At 31.7% G+C, this 22,285-nt stretch overlaps 1 protein-coding gene across 1 annotated transcript in view; it reads right to left on the bottom strand.

Moving 5' to 3' along the window:
- Window positions 1-22,285, bottom strand: part of LOC113383170 (optomotor-blind protein-like) — a gene marked incomplete at its 3' end in the record, with an annotated part of 121,567 nt that overhangs the window by 83,042 nt on the left and 16,240 nt on the right. Inside the window, 2 exon segments of the mRNA XM_026621417.1 lie at window positions 5,696-5,889; window positions 7,173-7,286. Of these exon segments, the coding sequence (XP_026477202.1) occupies window positions 5,696-5,889; window positions 7,173-7,286 (308 nt within the window).

Genomic DNA, 22,285 nt, shown 5'->3' with positions numbered 1-22,285 from the left:
GAATCTACCTTAGACAGAGGAATCTATTGATGACAATATTTGAAACCGTTGATAGAATAGACTTACGAAAATTTCACAATTGATAATAAAAATTTCATAATGAACATGAAATTATAAAAGAACATGTCACTTTAGAGATTTGGTCATATTTTTAGACAATTAAAATTTGACTTTATTTCATAAATCAAATTATATAGGAATTATATTAATTACAAGATATAAGTATACAATCGAAAAAGTTTAGTTCTATGAATTGGAGTGAATCCTAAAACATGTGCTCGACTTTGCTAGCTTTGTAAAAGATGTCTACTTTTGCAATAAATTTGCCAATATTGAATTTAAAAGTTATGTATACAAATTCAACATCCATTAAGAATGATTAATCACGGAGCAAATTTATCGAAGCTGCCAGTTTCAAACAAAGATCAGATCCATCCTCTCCCAGGCTAATGATCTTCCTTATCGTTGACATTTCGAAGTGTTTCGGAGACACCTGCGTTAAAAGGATCCGTTTGTACGTCGGCATTTCAAGATCATCTCAAAAAAATCATTAATAGAGCGAACACTAATAAATTCCAACGTTCAGATAAGAACACGGTGCTATAAGGACGAACTACATCAACCGTGAAGGTTTTAGCTCGGACTCTGGCTCGTTTCTAATTTTTTGCTATGCCTCGGTCTTACCTGTAAGTAAACTAAGGTGAAGATATATAAACGTTTTTTAATAAACATCTGTCTCTGTTTGTGTGGGCTGGTTTGCGTGATCTGGACACATAAAACGATATCATGTACACTCGATGGCCGGCTTCCAGTCTTTCCTTATGCATTGAGTTAATTGCCGAAATAGTCAAACAAATATGTGTGGTCTTGGGATAGTTGAGTCTCTGTTCATTGTTTTACTCATAAGAAAATTTAAGTTTAGAATAAATGATAAATGAAATAATATTTGCAACAAAGGTAATAATCACACTAATAAAAAAACACGTTATTCAAGAAGAGATTTACTCCCGCTAAAACCTAAAACGATTTTTATATCTTCATTTAATTTTTAGTTTATTGGTTCATACGACATATCTATAAATGGGGTAATAATAAATATACTTAAAAAAAAAAATCGAATAGTATCTGAGTAAGAATGCATGTGTCTTTTGAGTTAACTTTGCATAATGTTGGATCCCTCCTATGTTTACAGAATTCAGTCTTACCGTTTTTTTTTTACCAGCTCTCCTATTCTCATAACAGTTACCACGAAATAAATGGTTTTATCAGAATATAGTACAAATTCAAAGCTATCATTTTATCTTTATGAAAGCTCATAATCTTCAAGGTATTAAAAACCAACTCCAATTTTATTATCCTGTATGTTACATTCGCTACCTAATTAATTAAATTCAATAAAAAGTCTATAAAGTCATTTCCTCCTTTTTATCACCCATTTTAAATTGTTCCGATGTTGATAGAACATTAATCAATTTTTAAAAAATAAACACCCCGATGTGATCGTTTTCAAGAAGCTTTAATGCCACATTGTTGACATTTCCAGAGTATTAGGTTGCAAAGTAAATTTGAACGCGATCGGCGGCGCCATTTGTAACTAGGTTTCTTGTTTCCGGATTGGTTTTGTGTAGATTTACCACACTTGCTCTGATTTTAGATACAAATAGAAAAATTTTAAGGGATAGAATTGTCTACATATCATTTGGATGCTCACAAAAATAGTTTTTCTCTAATGCAAATTGAAGTTATCAAGTTTGATAGCACATATTTCTTAGCTAACAAGGGCAACCTCAGATTTACTCTTCTGGGATTTTGATGAAACTTTGCATGGTGATAGAGTTGATAGTCAAGCCGAACTGTTTGAGATATTATAGGCCTAGGAGAAGTAGTTGAATTATAAAAATTAATTCTAAATACATATAGAGAGTTAATTTAATTTTTTTGAAATCAATAACTAGTTGATTTTTTCTTTTATGGTGAACGTAAACCACGCTTATTACTCTATAAATCTATATTTTTGTGTATGTTTTCCATTTTGTGCTGTTTTTAAGTTTTGGCAAGATTTTACACCACTGCATTATTTTTTTAATATAAGGAATATTTCGAAGTATAGTTTTGTGTAATAGTTCTGGATAATAGATGAAATTTTATCAATTTCATAAAATGTATGACATAATAATATCTTAAACGACCACTACCGTCAATGTTTGCCATCTGCATTAGGAAGCGCATTTCATCCTAACCACTCGTACGTCGATGTTGACCCATGTTTTTTCGATCTCCCTCCTGATTTCACCGCACACGCACCTGTACCTACATATAGTACACATATGTATACACACATACATATATTTGTATATATATATTACAATTTACTTCGTATACGAGTTTGAGTATTACCCAGTACGTTTGTATGTTTTTTCGGGCCCTCTCGATGGCAAAGTTACGGATGCTTTTAACACGACGAGCAAACAATCACTGCCGCTGATTGATCTGTGTTTGCAGGTTAAATATGGAAATAATAACTTATGACTACCATCGTCGTAGGTAGACGTCACCGTAAGAGCGACTTTGTTAATTTCATCTGTCGGAAACAAGGATGTGTGAAGGCGCTCGAGAGGATTCGATTAACACGGAGATAATTTAATAAAATGGAAATCATTATTTGTTTCGGAATTTTAAATTGTGTAGAACAGCTACACATTTTTTTTAAATCTATTTTATTCAGCAATCAGAAATACATAAGGATTCCTATAAGCTAAATTGACAATATTTGAGAGCGATGTTTATGAAAACTCTAGTGAGATCTTCTTAGTTTAGCAATTGCAAAGATAAAGTTATGTTGAAGCTAATCTAAGACTAAATCTAAAACCCATTGACGTTACAGTCTTCTTACGCCAAATGGTTGGGTAATGTCGCCTATTGATGGGTTTGAATGTGATTCTAGTTTACGTTTGTTTTCATGTTGAGATCGCTGTGAATGGTTTCATTTGTCACGTACCACGGAGAATTAAGTATTGTACGTAAAATTTTTGACTGAGTTCTCTGCATTATAGCTATATTTGAATTATAAGCACATCCCCAGAGCTCAATTCCGTAGGTCCAGATTGGTCCAGAACAGCTACACATGACTAGTAACTGATGTATCACTCAATGTTTCTTTTCGACAATCTTTTCAAGGATTTGTGAACTAATTGCTTCAGAAGACATAAATTGTAAAAATATATTATGCTGTTAAATTTTCACATGTATAATTTGTAAGCTGATATAAATAATGATGCGCATATTCTTTATTAGTAGGCAAACATAGACTGAAGGAATTCATTTTTAATAGTAGATAATTTAATATTATCATAACTATGCCAACAAAATAATATATGATAATTCACCTTTCGTTCAACAAATTAAAAAATAATAACCTGCCATAAGTACAGGGAATAAAATCCTAATTTATACTTTGGAAAATTGAAAATAATGAACTTTATCCGCGGGTTACATAATTGAAACGTAGTTTATGAACGTCATCTGTTGGATATTGCTACAATATCACCTCTAATAATGGTAAAAATCCATAATTTATCTTATCTCGTACATATATTTACGTAATCGCAACGCCAACGGTTGCGAACATGCTCATTATACGCAATAAAAAGTACGGGCACTGATTTCATTTTATTATTTACCAATTAGAACATATTTAGTTTATCTTATGCGCGCGCACGCACACGGATAGTCGAGGTCGTAAACTAATTATATGCGATTTTTATGGATTTCAATAATATTTTTATGCTAGAAAACTGTATGCACTTTATAATTTTCTTTAATAGCAACCAGCGACCCTTTGCCTTTGTCATGACGATGGTTTATTGTTTGAGAATCGTATTAGAAACTGCACTTGAGGCGATGCAGGAATATTTCTAACATGCAACGCCATCATAAACCAGCAAAAATAATTTATGCTATAATTAATAAAGTTTAAAATTATTTTCACCAAATTTCAAAAATTAGTTACCCCATTAAATTTAGGGGCCGATTCTGCTACGTAACACAGTCTTACTATAACACTGGTCTAATTTTACAGCAAAATCGGCACCTGAATCTCTAGATGTCCTAACTAAAAATAATAAATTCTGCTGTTTGCCAATGCATGTAATATAAAAATAAAAATTACTAAATACATATATATATATATATGAGGACCTATAATCTATTCAACTCTCCCTTGCCCAGGTCTAAATTTTTATTCGATTACAATTCCCAAGCGGGAAATTTCATTTAAAAAGATTAAAATTCCCAAAGGCCGTCAGTCCTTTATTTACCTGTCTAGTCAAAAATTAAGAGTTTGTAAATATTTGTCAAAATGAAGAGTGTTTAGCAAAAACGAACGAAATCATTTCAAGTCTTCGGGCCAATGTTGATCGTTGTCTATACCTGTAGCGAAAACATCCGTTTTAACATGTTTATGTCCCGTCGTCTGAAAATTATCAAAATGTTTCAACCTTGTATTGGTAAATGATTAATGAAAATTCATTCAGTTCACAGTTTGTGGTTTTTGCACGAAATTCTTTAGACTAGACAAAATCATTATTTAGATAGTTTCATTCAGAGTACTTTAAGTGGCAGAACGAATTGATTTTACGGGGAAATGTTTTTAATTTCATGGTTGTCTAGTTGAGTCATCAACTAGAATGAGGGTAGTTGATAAAATAATTTCGTAGAGTTTAAATAATAAGGTAATTGATATAATGTTAAATAATATGTCAACTATAACTATATTTTGTTAAAAAAAAGTTAGTTCGGAAATCTGTGTTTTGTTAAGTTTGGACCTCAACATAAGTATTTTCCTCTAGACATAAAATTACTAGTCATGTATGTGTAGCTGTTTTACACGATTTAAAATTAAGTTGAGAGAATTTTGTATGACCATAGGTTCTTTCATTCTTGGTCTTAACGAACATACTAAATTATTGTAGATCTATAGATAAGTAGTTCAGTTATAGAATTTTATTAAGCTTTGAATAATGGGTCGCGTTCTTGAAAAATACACCGTGCATGTGCTAGGACTTCTTTGTTTTTGTGCAATATCTGAATTATTTATCCAAAATAACTAATATTTTTGAAAATTTTAAAGAACATTTAATGCAATAGGTTCTAACATCAGAATACAGACCCTAGATCAACTTGATATAAATTAAAGAAATTTATTTCCTATTAAGTCGATTTTGGAAAGCTCATTGAACTTGGATTAATGCAAAATTCATTGTACACCTAGTAAATTCACAGGGACATGAGAAAAGTAGTGGTTTATCATTGAGTCCAACATACCCAAACAAAATACCTAACTATGGTATGCGTAAAGACATTTTCTTCGCTATACAAAAAACCTAGTCAAATCAAAATTAGAAAAAAATAATAGAGCAATCATGGAGCAATCTAATCATTAGTGATAGATTTGATCCCTACTAAACAATTCAGACCTTTCAAATTCTGTCTTTCGTATCACCATTTTGAAAAGTTCATTCAACTTGGATTAATGCAAAATTCATTATACACTTAATAATCGATTTGATCCCTACCAGTAACAATTCAGACCTTTCAAATTCTGTCATACTTGAACAAACAATACATATCACCTAGATTTTTTAAAATTGCACAGATGTTTCTTACATATAATATAAAAATAAAAATTAACTAAAACTCAAAATAAACAAAAAATGGATACAACTCACAGTACTTACAAAGCCGTGTTTGTCCGATATGTTATTGGTCAGCTTCAGTTTGTGGAAAGAAACGACTTTCTGCATCCACTGCTCTCCGGTCGATGGCGAATCCGGATGTATGTACATTCTTTTCGGCATTTCCGGATCCGCTTTTCCGGCCACCATCCAACGGCTGCCGGAAAAAAGTTAAATGCCAATGTTAGACAGCTTTCTCATATTTTCTCTTGTTGGTAACAACTAATTTTCATGCTATGAAATATATGTTCATGCAAAGAAATTTGTGAAAAAAACGCAAATTATCACACTAACTCAACACATGGACATGCTGTAATTATCTGTGTCTAAAATATAAAATTCCAAATGTTATGAACTAATTTCTTTGAAACAAAAATCTGGAGCCAACTTCTGGGTAAAATAGAAATGTTATGGTAATGCTTTGTTAGGTATTTGTATTCGTATGTGTTGACAGGAACAATCTGTCCAAAATCTATGTATATGCTGTTGAGTGTTTTACACATGTAACCTAACTTTACGCATGTCTTATCGAGGACACATCAGAAAGATGCTCTTATCATAAAATTGCTATTTGATGTTTATACGTTTTGTTGGCTAGGTTATGTGCAAAACACTTTATTGCATCAATTATATCTGCAATCGTTTTGACTGTTTTTTACTACCAACTCATACGAACATAGACCCGCAATATAACATCACCATATAACATTTCTATTTTATCCGAGAATTGGTTCCTAAATTAAAAAACTTATATTATAAAATTATACATGGATAATATAAAATATCTGGAGCTACGTTGTGTTAAAAAATTGTTTTGGGATATACATAAAAGCGTGATTTAAAAAAGCAGCAATTAATTGGAACATGCTCGCATGCTTCTTGCCATCGTTCACATTTCGGTAAATTTGTATCGACCTTATTACTCCTTTAATTCCAAATCAATTTTTTAACATCTTACGTATGCTCATCTTATTTCATTAATGCAATAATTGAATTTGGTTTCAGTCCATTATCCAATGCTTTTTGAATCGATTTTTTTTAAATATCTGACCTGTTATGAAATTTATATCTGCAATCGTCGGCTGCCACAATGTCCATAAGGAGAATGTATTTCGACTTTTTATCGAGGCCCGAAACGCGCACTTTGAAGGCAGGAAACATGCGTCTGCAACACACCGAACAGAATACCGAAAATTAGCTACGTTTGTGCAATTTGGGGTTTGTGCGACACGAACCCGGGGCTAATTAAAAGACAAATGGGTAAAGGATTTAATATTTGGACGGCTAATACGTAAAGTTATTGCTAAATCAACTAAACAGTTGTGAAGTTTTTCTCCTGGAGATTTGAAGTTTATCTTCCAGTTGCCACCAAAATATTAGTCCTTTACCCATTTGTTCTATTCTTATCCTAAAGAGAATGGGGTTCGTGCGCTGACGAACCTGTTATGAAATTTGTATCTGTAATCGTCTGCTGCAACTATATCCAAAAGCAGAATGTATTTCGCTTTTGCATCTAGCCCGGACACCCGGAACTTCATTTGGGGAAACATTTGCCTGAAAACAATATAAATTGTAAAACATGTGATGAAGATGTTGTCTGATCCACCCAAGAGGTACGAGGCCTGGAAAGAAAAATATACTGGAACAAATTTTGATCTTCAATATAATCTATAGGACTTTACTTGGAATTTTTATATTTATATACTGAATATGATTTCATATCTTCCATCATAGTTAAAATTGATGAACAAACGGTAGACACTCCAATAGTATTATTGCAATGATAAAAAATCTTTAAAGTAGGAGGCAATTGAAAAAATGAACAAAAAAGAATCAAATTCTTTTAATCCTAAAGATTTATACTTGGTTTAATGCCGTGCTTTTACGAAGATACAATCTTCTTTCTATCCTTTAATATTTCAACACTTCCACGACCACATTCAACTTTTTATTACATTTTTATACCAGATTTCATCCTCTGATATCATGATAGACAATCCCTTCTTCTTTTTAACAACTGATGGTAACAATGACTCTAATCTGTCGTTTGGTGTGAACACCGATGCGTAAATTTGTTACATTTAAAAACACGATCACCTACTGGGCTTTAATGCTTTTCTATTGTTGTAGGTGAAGTGTACAAGAAAAAACTGTATCAGTAGTATCTTTGTGGGTTTTGACAAATTTTAACGCAATGAATGGATAAGTTTAACCGCAAAAGAGCATCTTGCAGAAAATTTTGCGTCAAGATGTTCCGACAGTGGGATTTCTTAAATGGGATGATGTATAGTTGGATGGAGAATAATAAGAGGATGAATATTATAGGAAATTAATTTTTTCTCAATACATGCGTAGTTTTGATAGGAAAACACTGCAGAGTTTGATAACTAGCTTGAAGATAGTATTAGGACGGATTGAATTTTATTTTATATATATTTTTAAATTTGGTGATATGTGTGAATTGATATTATTTACTAAATTAGAAACATATTATGTTACACATGAAATTTAAAAAATTATTAATATGTTTTTAACAATAACTAGGGTGCCTAAATGGAATCTGTTGAAATTATCTGTATGGTGTATTGATATCAATTCCTAATTTATGTTATATTATGTTTTTTCCAATATGCATTTAAATATTATTTATGATATTTGGGCGTTAAAAGGCAATGATAGAAATACTATCTAATTATCTTTTTCTTTCCGTCAATTTTTTAAATTAATTTCCTTCAAAATCTCAACCTTCTTTCTCCATTTATTTCTACACCCCAAAATGCTTATTTTGACAAGAAGCATCCCTCACTTTTGTGCATGTTTTTGTATAATATTAATATCCCTTGAACAACATAACATATTATAATATATGATACTTCACATAAAAGCTAACGAACTATATGATTATCTATCCGACCGCCCGCTGTGCTTCCATGTCAGAAACCAGGCGGATAGGTGTCACCTGACATTTTTTTCAACTTTTTCGTATGAAGAATTAGGTCTTGTAATTTGGTTGATGAATCAGGCAGAAGAACGTGTCTGGGAGATGGATGGATTCACGTGAATGTTTTATTAAATACATAGTAGCCTCTGGTAGTAGAAGAGATTTTTAGAAATTCTTATTCCGACATCAAATCTCACAATCAGTAAAGTTTTTAAACATAATATTTGAAGTAGGGTAGAGGTATAAAGGTTCACTAGTGGTATATCAAAAACAAGTAATGTTAAAAAAAAATTTAACAATAATATTTGAAAGTAGAGGGGAGAAGATGTATAACTAGACATCCCCTTGATTCTTACGACGGTGCGTGCTATCAGGAGAAAAATGGCAAATTTGAAAATCCTTAACAGAAATATTTTTTTGTAGTTAGTTTTTTATGGTTGTGAGCACTGCTGTTTAGTTTACGAGACCTTAATATATTATTTAAGTTTAATATTTAATTGTTTTATAAAATGTTTTATTAATTTTAAGTTAAATTTAACCGTTTTTTTATATATAACCTCTGTTCGGACGTATTTTCTTTTTATTATATTGGTCATGAAAGTGACAACCTTCAGGGCATTAAGCTTTACACGGAATGGTTACTACTCCTGGTAGAGCGTAGCGGAGTGTTTTAATTGAACTAGTTGTTCACTTCTGAAAGTAAAGTCCACGAAACAATATGTTTAGTAAATAACCAATAAATTTATCTTCTTTTATTATAACTTAGTAACAAATCAATGATTGTAATTAGAACTGCAACAAATACATAATATACAAACAAATCAATGTTTAATACAGTCCACAGCTACAAGGGTTAAATTATAACCCAACAACCTGAGTTAATCGAAGGAGAGTTTTAATAAATTTTATAAGTACGTAACATAAAATACAACCTCTATAAATACTTACACAGGTGGTGTAAAAAGAACCAACCGAACCTTTACCATGGCAAAGGTGTAAACAATAAAAAAGTAAATTAAAAGCTAAAAAATAAATTTTACAAGGGATAAATTAAAGAAATAGTTATTCCAAGTCTGCTGATGAATATTTTTGACAAAATACAAAATCAAGGTAATATACGGTATTATCTCTGTCAAATATGTACCCATAAAATTTAAATTTTGCATTTGTTGATTAATTTAGCTGTTATTCCGTAAAATCCCTTCAAAATTAAAAATAAGACATTAGATGAATAAGATCTGTACTTTCTGGCTGTTTTAATTTACCCCGTATAAGGGGCAAAAAGGACCAGGTGACAAATTTTTAAAAAACTTGGATTAATCAGCTGGGAGTTTTACTGAACATAGACAGATTGTTGTTTGTTTGATATGTTTTTTTATTGTTTATTTTTTGACTTTGTATAACTTTACAATTTTATTTTATTAGATTGTATATAATTATATAGCGCACCATATATTCTTTTTTATGACAACAATGTTATAAAATTAGTTGAGAAGAAGGTTTTTGTCTTACAATATCATTGCTCAAAGTCACATTGGACCTTTGTGCCCCTTCCTACCCTACCACAAAAGTAAATAAATTAAATAAAATCAAACAGTAATCTCTGATTATTCCCTTATTACACGGAATATCTCATTTATTTTTATATAAAACACAATTCCTTGATACCTTTGCAAGAAAATAAGTCGATATGATATAACATACACACACACTCGTATTTGTATAAATGTATATATGCCGATATATGTATTTCTTCTATATATGTAAGAAGGTGTATATAAGGTGATGGAGTGCTCGTGTGCATCTCGCATGTCGGTTGGCGCCACCGTTGAGCGACCGTGTCGGGACTGCGAAGACACCCCGCCGGGCCCACGGCGTGTCTCGCGGCCCTTTGTCCATTACACAAAACCAACAACGGCCGGAGACCCGGGCGCGAATGTAAGACCATGGGTCGCGCGAAAATAAAAAAAAACTACTGATAATGCATAAGAGATCGTTCAAGTATTACGTAAGCAGATTTATTACAATTATTTACCCCCCCCCATCCCCCTTGTCAACAAAAGTAAGTAAAACTCTTACCCCCTACCTCCATGCTTACGTAAACATTTTGCAATTAATGTAATAAAATAAAAATACTACCTGTGACGTAATCATTATCCAGACTCCCATGCACCCCATGTCAACCCAAAATAAGCAAATCAACAACCCTCCGACCCCCCTATAGTGCTTACGTAATACTTGAACGGCCCTTAAATGGATAATTCATTAAAATATTTTGTTTATTTAAACTTCAAGCAATGCAGTTAATAAATAATATTTGTTAAATGATTTTTGAAGTTATTTGCATTTTTGGTTATCACAGCAAAATTTGTTACAATCGTGGCAACGTATAAGGGGAGTGCTGTGTCAATTTGTAGGCGGCTATTTTTTTAAGTAAAACTTCTTTAGGCTCGACTAGGGTGTAAATCGGTACAAATGCAAAGTGCGTCACGGCCGAGTCGAGTGCCAATGATTCGTCATTCTCTCATTTTTATACGGGTCGATTGGGATTAGACGTCGTGTATGTGAATAGAAATCTGTTCTTGTATGCGTACCGGCATCAACGTTGTATCCGTGCCGATATCAACAAGGAAATTGGCATAGATAAATAAACATTTTGAAGTTGCATTGTAGTACAAATCTTGATTGAATGAAAAAAGCCTGAATCAGAAGAATATTTTACCCTGTTCTTTGAAAATAATAACCCAAATTAAACTTTTGTGCCGTGAACTAAACGTAAGGCTATTGATAGCAAATATTTCTATATTATTCGTAGTTTCTATAAATCTTTGAAGTTATTAAAATGGAAAATATTTTTAGGCAAGACCTTTACAGTTGTTCATATCGCCAGCGAAAAAGTAAAAAAAATACAAGCGGTCATTGAATGTATGTTAATTTTAATTACATGAAGTTCTACAAATAAGTTTTACTTCAATTGAATTAATTTTTAAGTAGATTAATAAATAAGTTTGTATCAAAGTACTAAAATAATTTAAAAAAAAATATGATGATTTTAAACGAATAAGTTTTATTGAATAGTAATACTATACAATCTAAATAATTTAGAATACCTATTTTATAAAACGTAAAGCTAAATTAAAACAACTAATGGAAAAAGAGTTAATAAATAAATGTAAAGTAACATTTATATTAAAAATAATATCACATTTATAATACTAGTTACATTTATATTGAAAAAAGTTTCAGAACTTATCTCAATAGACTATTATTTGTCGAATGTAATTTTGTCTTCAATTAAATAAGTAGTTTTTGTAGCCTTTTTATGATTGCTGTAATATAAAGATTTAAGCCATGGTTTTTTAAAAAAATAAGCACAAAAATTCCCACATTTTAATATTTAAATTCTTGAGTAGAAAATTAAAACTAAAATTGTAAGTCCTTTACCGAAGGTTTGAGAAGAAACGTCGAAACAATAAATGCTCTGAGACCGTGAATTATGATTTACAAAAAAGATGAGATATTCATAAAACAACTGATCGGTCGACACATGGGAAAAATATGTCGATATATTCATCAAATACCTATGATTTTAGTAACGGTGGACTAACAATTCTAGACTGGGGATTGAAAAAAATGAATTATGATAGTTAAATGTAATTCATTATGCAAATTGATTTATAGGTGTATAATTATGTCACAGAGTAGAGTAGATTATGATCAAACGATTTTTCAAATTTTATACAGATACATGGTTTAATGCTTTGCTGGTGTAATCCAATATTGCATATAATGTTTTCAAAAAAATCGATGTACTAATTTGCTCCGGCAACATGTTTACTTTGTTCTTGTAATTACAGTGATTAAAGTTTTGCGCGTTACATCGGAGTGTTTAAATTCACACACTATATAATGACCGCTACATCAAACATGATGTAATTTGCAGGTGATGCGTGAAATCCTATTAAAATATTGTAATTTATTTTTATTATGATCTCTTGTGCACGTGCATGATTGTGATACATAGTCCATATTGTGATATAAAGTTTATATAAAAATATACCATATTCATATTAGAAATTTCTGCATCTGTAGGTTATTTTTTAGTCAATAAGGAATCTCAATTTCAAAGAGTAAAAATATTAAATAACAAAAATATTTTATTTTTTGTACATAATTTGGTATTTACCAAGACGATGTGTTCGCACCGTTTTTCTTTTCAACGCATATCATTAACGCTTGCAAACGTTTTGCTAAATTATAAACATGTCTATATTACGCCAAACACTTAATAATGCAAAATGTATAAAAAATATATTTTTTTTTTGATAATTTCTGATCTCAAACGAAAATTGTAATATAACATGAAGGAAAGGAAAACATAACAGTACAAGGAGTTTTGTAATCAGATGTAATGTTTTCGAGTTAAGACAACATGGAACACGCACGGATATCAAAATCTATATTTGCAGGTTGGGACCACATGGAAAGGATAATGAAAATTTAGACTTAATAATGAACGCAAATTATTTGTAATGAGATGTATATCAAGTGTTCGGACGTATTTTCGTTTTATTATATTGGCCATAAAGGTGACAACCTTCATGGCATTAGGCTTTACACGGAATGGTTGCTACCCCTGGTAGAGGGGGTAGCGGAGTGTTTTAATGGAACTAATTGTTCACTTCTAAAAGTAAAGTCCGCGAAACAACATGTATAATAAATAATAAATAAATATATCTTCTTTCATTATAACTTAGTGACAAATCAGTGATTGTAATAAGAACTGCAACAAATACATAATATACAAACAAATCGGTGTTTAATACAGTCCACAGCTACAAGGGTTAAATTATAACCCAACAACCTGAGAATCGAAGGATAGTTTTAATACATTTTGTAACTACGTAACATAAGTACATAAAGTATAGACAGGGCCAGTGGGATGCCTTCTAGAAAGCCATAGTTGAGAAGAAGCATCACAACAGCTCATAGACTATGTTGAGACAAATTTACGAATATACATTTTTATTTTACTCATGTTGGCTGAAAACTTTACAAGTGACTGATCACAGTTTTTGATGAAAAATTTAAAGAAACTTCTTAAGTTTCTGATTAAAAAAAAATATTAAGAAGATTTTCAAGAAGCTTGTGTCTATATGTGTAAACAATGATATATTTTTGCAAAATTTAAAATTTATATAAATCTTCCGATGACGTTCCAATTATCATCTTTCCCAAAACTTCCACATTTGACCCCAGCCGTAAGCGCGCGACCAAGCGCCGTTCGTTACGTTGTCTTGCGATACCTTGTTCGAAAAAAGTTCAAAAAATACTTAGACGAAGACGTCCACAAACAAATAATAATAAACCATAAAATGAGAAAATAAAACGAACGCGGAATGAAGACAGAAAACAAAACCCAAACCGAAAATTAGCGGTTGTGAAGATTGCCCCTAACTAAATATACGTTGTGCACAGTGTGCAGTTTATTGGTACGAGCTCGTTGCTGGAACTTTACCATGTGTCTGTATTTGTGTGTTTGTTTTGTCTTATGACCTGATCGATTGAGATATTTGGGAACGGAATCGATACAAGTTTCTGAAGTTTTAAAATCGGTTTTTGAAAGTTGATTTCGTTACGGAATTAATAGCAAAGGTGTGGATTAGTAGGTGCGCCGGAAACAGAACAACCAGCAATGTGCTATCCATTCTGATATATAACTGTCACATGGTATCATTAAATATTATTTCTGATGTTAGAAGGCATGGGTTATACAGGAATTTTCACAAGCATACTTTATTAAAGAAATGCTGTAACCAGTAAAATTGAAATAGAAGAATTATCTTTAAATGATATGCAGCAAGATCTTCGCGTTGACTAATCCCGATTGCAGATTCCACCAATGATGCATTTCCTCCTATATCTAGGATTGTGATAACGTCGCATCATATTTTTAAAAATCTTTACCGTTCAAAAGCTCTTTGGTTTCCCAGTAATTCTCTCGTTTATTTTACTTCATAACAGTGAGAAGCATGTGTCTGGTGTCAGTTAATGTAGGTGCTACAACGTTCAGGTGTTGTGTATGTTTTTCTAAGTGGTATCGCGAATCGCTCGTTGATCGACGCTCCGTGATATAACGATGGAAATGAAGTCATAACGAGGCCAACGATTGAAGAATATATCCAGGAGAAAAAATATGATTATTTGATAATAATGTGATAATTTAGTACCAGAAAATATTCTAACTCATATATGGAAAGGACTCAGAAAGATAATACCAGCGTGGTAAATGACAAACTTTTACTAAATTAATTTAGGATAACATCTAATATCTGTTTATTAAGTCTATTCAGGCTAATAATTTCAGTAGCTGTCCGTCCTAGTTGCGATTATATTTGGAGGACTATTTTTGCTTGTACATATTTTGATCCATATTTTCAAGTCAAATCAAATATTGATATTATGCCCCATGAATTTTGTGTCTAAATCTTGCTATGTTATTCTACATCCAATTCACCCAATTATCCTTCACGCCCTCTATCATTATTTCAACAACTCCTTTATGCTCATTATTCATATTTCTCTACAAAATTTTCTAAATACCAACCAACATCAAGTATCCGATTTGAAAAAAATGAAAATAAAGTCATTTCTCTCGTGACTTGTAAACCCGGAGTCGATGCGTGTGTGCGCGAGTCATCAACACGCGACCTGTGCCTTCGAGGGTATCTTTATCACATCAACTCATAATTTTCGTCGAGCGTATACACGGCCACAATATCACGTATGTCCACTTTGCAATCATCTTTCCAACTTCTTTGGGTTAACATAAATGCCAGTGGCGGTGATAAATGAGGAACGAGGAAGGCATCGATGGAGTTCAGAAGTAGAAGAAGTCACAAGTTTTTTGTTGTGCACCGCGTTGCTGTCACTAAATCTTGAAGAAGAATCTAGACTATCATTTCTTAGTTGGCCAAGAAAATATGGAATATGTTCAAAATAGAGCCATAGAGAAATCTAAACAATTAACCAGATAGTACATGGTGAAGATTTTGTGAATTTGATGAAGGTTTCTCATATGTAAAGACAGTAGTGAAGATAGTTTTTTTTTGGCAATATCTCGTATATCATAGATTTTTGCAGGAGATGCTGTTTTGTGCGTCAAAATGAGAATAAGCAATATTGAATACCTTTCAAGAAATTATCTGCCTACCAAAACATTTCAAGTGTGACGTATTGACAATATAATGGATTTGAAGTCATGTCGATTATCGACTAGTAAGAAGAAATAGACAATTATTAGTTAGTCAGTATTCATTCGGTATTGCTCAAACCTCCAAGTAGTGTTATCATAAGTTGACCAGGAAGAACTTGTCCATTATCAAAAAACAGCTCTTAGTAAGTTTTTTACTAACTTACTTCCGATATCGCAACATTGCAAAAGCCGCTACTGATATTTACACCGAAGTAGGTGGAGATGAAGAAAGGATGTATGTAAGAGAACATTTTTTCCGAGCGGTTAACACACCGTTGTATATAGTTAGCAAACGATAATCATCCGGCACCAAATGGCGGTTTGGTACATCTCGTTTAATAGGCGAAGTAACACGACTTGTCTATATCGACAGGCCTGGAGTAATTATTACTGGAGAATACGGCCAGTGATGTTTTAATGGTGAATTAGCTAAAGTTTTACTGCTGATACTCGATTATTATGACCACAGCGATTGAAAATTATTTATTATTTGCTTCATTATGAATGCATGTGGATGACTTTTGAAAATGCCGTTATAGCGATAATAAATCAGGGGAACATGATGTTTATGGTTTATTGAGATAAGAACTTTTAAGAGAAAATAACATTTCCTGTGAGGATTTAGAAAGCACGAGCCATGTGAGAATTTTTTTTGCTACGACAAATCTTATAAGCATTGTAACAATTGATCAACTTTACCAGTTTGTATTACAGAATCTGACTATTTACTATAAATTTATTTTGATAGAAAAATAGTGTATGTTTCTATTATCTTTTCTTAATTCTTGTTACCTTTTATGTTTCTTGCTTTATTACGTGCTAACTCATTCATGTGCGCTAATCACGATGCGACCCTGATTGTTGGTATAACCTCTTCGTTGTAAATAACATTAGCTCTACTCGGTGGTCTGTTGTTGATGGCAAGGTATATTGCTAACAACATACGTTTAAAGATCTTTATAGATGAGAAAGATGAAGCAGAAAAAAACTAAAAAGTAACGAGTTCAGACTATGGCATGAAGCGTCATGGATCGCCTCGATTGTTAAGACGTGACACGAGATGAAGGGAGTAAAGGGACCCAGTTAGGTGCTAGCCTGGAAAGAAGGGAATTGTAAAGGAAATATGCAAAATAGATACCTAGGGAAATATTTTTTTTTATAAAGTCACCAAATGGTTCAAATGGATGTGCGTATAATTATATACAACAAGCGTTAACAAATTTATACAATATAAATCAATTAATGTTACAAAACCCATATCCATATACTCGTGCAGGCATGAATTATACAAAAAAATATTTACATACGTTTCCAAGAAAATGTTAAATTATAGGTATGTAAACCACATTCAATTATATAGTTAGACCTACATGCAAAAAATCTCCTTACATAATTTACCTTTTAATTGTAATACAGATGTAAACGTCAGAAGCTGCGTGTGCAATATGATTACAACAAGCACTCATCATAAAACCAAACAAATTCACGGAATCTTGTTAGTTTCTTGCAAAACGATTTAGTATCCTCGGAAACACATAATTATTACATAGATACGAATTAAAACGGAGAATAGTAGCGAGCAAACGATTTTCTCATCTTCAACTATTTCTGATGGTATTATTAAAATACTTTGATTCTGGCGTGCTCGGATATTCACCATCAGTGAGGATACTGTTAGTACCAGGAACACATTCTAAAACACATTATGATACTTTCGAAATTGGATGGGAAACGATATATATGTAATATACAAGGTTTTTACTCTAAAGAAAATACTGAAGTTTATGTAAAATCACGCTTATCAATGCAATTATTTCTAAGCATAATTCCTGAAGAACGACTGGATCTATTCTTACTACCTATAATGATACCGATAATTTTCCGTTCATAATTTTCTGGTCAAGAATGTCCAAATTGTTTTCTCCAATGACGATTTTTTACAAAATCAACAAACAAATATAAAAAGTGAGCCACTATAATTACGAACAAAACTTTATATCTTATTGGAATTCAAAACAAAAAGGTGTTGATGGTCTTCATATAATTTTACTTCATAAAAAACCCTAAGTGTACATCAGATTTCTTATACGAAAAACGTTTCGAAGAATTGACGTGCGAAGAAAAAAAATGATGAGAATGATTTTGTTAGTTTTTTTTTATCATTTTTGTCGAATGTCGAGACATAATTAAGGCTATTTCGGACGTGTAAATATTTTAAACGTGTGGGGGCAATGTGTGGGAGATTGATGATAGTTAATAGTAGCAGATATTTGTTCGAATTCATTTATAATAAAAAATAAATTTTTGTTTATGTGCTCAAGTGTTCTAAAATATCCATATAAATATTTTTGAGAATTTATTTATTACGAACAACAATATTAATGACTTCAACTGATCTGACTGATTTGTACTGAAGGTGCTTAAAACAAGTAAATTACTATTACACTAAATTATGTATATTTTGTTGTATTTTGCACAAATTTTCAATCTTTCTTAGGAGTATTTTCAATAATAAAGCTTGTATCACATTTAGTTTTTATTCTTCAGCCAAACCATTCCTCCATTCCTCCGACGACCCAAAACATATGGTCTGTTCCGAGGATCGTCCGAAACTCTAATATAAATTGTAGACTATCAATATCGGACAGTTCGAAATTAAAATAACAAAACGTTCAAAAAAACACAAGATTACCAACTGTTTAAGGTCATGATTAATGTTCTCGTTTATTTTTTTGTTTTAACGAAAATTGGTAGGTACTTATCGCTAGGAACCAAACGAGTCCTGACACCCTGACAGGAACGGTAATTATGTTATTGTGCGATGAGTTATAACGTTTATTACGTAGTAATATCTAAATTCTTTGAAATCGAAAAGGCCAGTAAAAATAATAGATGAAAATGAGCTCACAATAAGTCGAATTTTATGAGCCGTGACGACGTTATTTCATTCAGGGAGGGAGGAGGAAGAATATAATATTTGTGAAGGTCGACGTTATGGGATGAACAGTTTTATATAGATTAATATGAGACATATTATTCAAACCAAATATTGTTGACTATAAAAACTGTTTTGAGACCAATTATTCAAATCGCATATTGGTGACCCCTTCCATATTGATATGAACATGATATTGCCCTATAATTTTAATGCCTATGTAGTAAATTTTGAATTACTATATTTCATTTATTTGAGCAGCATAATCTAATTATAATTCATATTATCCCTACATGATTTTTGCTGTCACGTCGCGACCATATCATATAAAACCATGTTTTTTTTTTATTTTTTCTCTGTATATCTTCGTGAAGATTATGCAATTGAAAATTACGTATCAAATTGAGGGTTTGCTGTATAAACAAATAATGCGCCAAAATATTGTAATTTAAATATCGGGCCTGCTCGATCGTGCATAGCGTTGTAATGATACCTGAATAAGGTGAGAGAGACGTACAATAGGCGCCAATAAATTGCCTTCACCGAGATACAAGAACAGACAGTAACCAATTTGGGAAAAGTAATTGAAAATGAAACTAAAAATTTGTACTTATAAAATAAACATAAGACAATTTATGGAGTTAATAAATAACTCAATAATCGTGCAAAAAATATCATCATTACTCTTCGGCTTTCTTTTTCTAACCATTTCCCCACGTGAGCTCCATCGACTTCTGCTACTATTGAGCTGAAAAAATCAGCAAATTGTCTTACTTTATCCACCATTAATGCAAGAAGTAAAATTTATTACATTACCATCGTGTTTTATTTCCGATACTTAGTATGTTTAGAGAACTTGCGAACAAGATAAGCCGATCTCAATAGTACATTATAAAACAATTTATCGACTTCGGTTTACAGACTAATCGTAACTAAGTATTTGAAGCGCGTTAGTATTTCAAATTACACAAATTGATAAATGCAGCTGGCTATTAAGACTTGTTTTGTGTCTTTTGCTGAAATATTGATTTTTTTTTCATAGAAACCGTAATCGAGAAGTCGTAGATATAAAGAGTAATTTAGTGGCATGGGAACAAATGTTGTAAAAATGAGAAAGTATAGCAGGCTGAGCTTTCTTATATTTTTTTTTTTATTAGTTACAGCTTGTTTAACAATAAATGACATTTATTTTTAAGCTTGAATAGGCATGAGTTCATTAATAAATATACTAACTAAATTTCTTTACAAAGATGTAGCAGTAACATTTTAGCGTTGATGTATAGGGGCTGATAAATAAATATAAATTGGTAGTAAAAGCTGTCAAAATGCTTTGTATTTGATGTGCAGGCGTTTTACATATGAAATCTAACCTAGAAGACGCATACACGTCCAAAAAACAATGTTATCATTACTGCATCTTTCATATATGCAATGATAACGCTTATGTGAAGTTAGGTTTTAAGTGTGAAACGCTATCAAGCACAACCAATACATAGCATTTGGACAGTTTTTACCACCAATTATATGAGAAAAAGGTCCGTAACACAGCGTTGCCATAACAACTGTCTATTTTGTCGGAGAATTGGTCCCTATACCTCAGAAATTCTTGGGTTAACAATTAATTACATGAAAAACATTTGTAATTTGTAAATAGGATTTTCTAAAAAGATGGAAAATAGGTTTGACTTTCATTTTACACAATGAAAATTTTGTATTTATAGGAATATTTCATTTCCCTTGTGCCTGTTCTCAGAGCGATTCGATAGGAGTTCGTGTGTCAATAAAAATTCTAAGAAATCTGAGAATTAACGAACGAGCCGATATCTTTTTGTTTCGCTCGTACGATATTTTATATATGCGAGCGAATTTATATATGTTGTGTGCAGAACGAGGGAGCTCCGTGGGAATTTTTGCATAAAACGATACACAACTACGCGAAAGAACGCGCCGCTCGAACATTTTCTTTGGAACTAGACGCGAGCAAATGTGACTCACCGGCAACACATGACACACTTGCCCACAGATTCAAAAACGTAACAATTATAAGGAAAAACATAATAAAAATTGATATAATATAATTAAGAAATCGGACGTTCGATTTTTTCAGAAACTGGATTACTATTTTTGGCACTTTTTTTCTGTATCTACCAAACGACTAGACCTGCCTTAGCCAAAAACTAATCACCACGTCTCCTTATCAATAGGAATCGAATGTTTTTTAATTTATTCAAATTTGTTGAACCGTGCTCCCGAAATCGTCGACGAAAATTTGTATCCGAACACACACACACATTCATAAACACGCAAACACACACAGCATATACATCCATTTTTTCTAAAGTATGCCAATATGTTCAGAAACCCTTGAAACGTAAAGATATGTATAAATTCTCATTTTTTATTTTTTTGCGATAACTATCCCTACGGGAAGTTAATAAATATTGATATAATATAATTAAGAAATCGGACGTTTCCCTTCCTCAGAAACTCGATTACTATTTTTGGCACTTTTTGTCCTATATCCCCGAAACGTCCAGACCTGCTTTGTCCTAAACCTTATAAATAGTAATCGAATGATTTTTAAATCATTCAAATCGATCGAACAGTGTTGCCGAAATCGTCGACGAAAATTTGTATCCGAACACACACACACACATCCACACACGCAAACACATACACACATATGATAAAACAGATATGTAAAAGTTTTCATTTTTGATTTTTTCCTATTACTATATCTTGCTCTACGGGAAGTTAAAAATATAAATAAATTATAAACTTTAAGAAATCATCTGCAAGAGATGGTAATTAGACATAATATCAATAGCTTTAGCCTGAAAAGGGTGCTTCGATTTTTTTAAACGATATTATTCTGAACATAATTTAATAACTAAAAAGAAAATAATTTAATTTTGAAGGTTTAGAAGTAATCTTTGCAAATCTCCATACTCTGTTTTTTTTTTAAAAAAGAACAGGTAACCAGATCTTCCCTATTATCATATACTGATTTTAGTTACCGGTTCCGGCTAATATAAAAATTGAATGACATTTAATATAAATAATTTTATGTATCAATTATCTATGAATAAATTCTTACTTAGGATTTTAACAATGTTCATTAACCAAACTTTTAGTAGTAAAATACTTTGCCATCATCAGTAAATATGATTTATTTTAAATTGAATGTGACATACAAAAATAGTACAGATATGTTGGTTATTACATTTTCACAGGGAACTATTAATGCCAGTAGTAACTTTTTAAAATTTTGAAGAACATAGGATGCATCTAAATTAAATCTGTATTCAAATGAATTGTCATTAATATACGGGCCGAATTTTAAGGCTGAAGTTCAAAAAGTGGTACCATTCAATTTTACATGAGACCGCATAAGTGCTAGAACTAAAATATATTACTTGTAA

Source organism: Ctenocephalides felis, unplaced genomic scaffold, assembly GCF_003426905.1.
Source record: "Ctenocephalides felis isolate EL2017-DRISC unplaced genomic scaffold, ASM342690v1 CF-g0.4_SCAFFOLD_03570, whole genome shotgun sequence".
Classification (NCBI taxonomy): domain Eukaryota; kingdom Metazoa; phylum Arthropoda; class Insecta; order Siphonaptera; family Pulicidae; genus Ctenocephalides; species Ctenocephalides felis.
The sequence above is the reverse complement of the archived record's forward strand: the minus strand, read 5'-3'. Positions and strand labels throughout refer to the sequence as shown.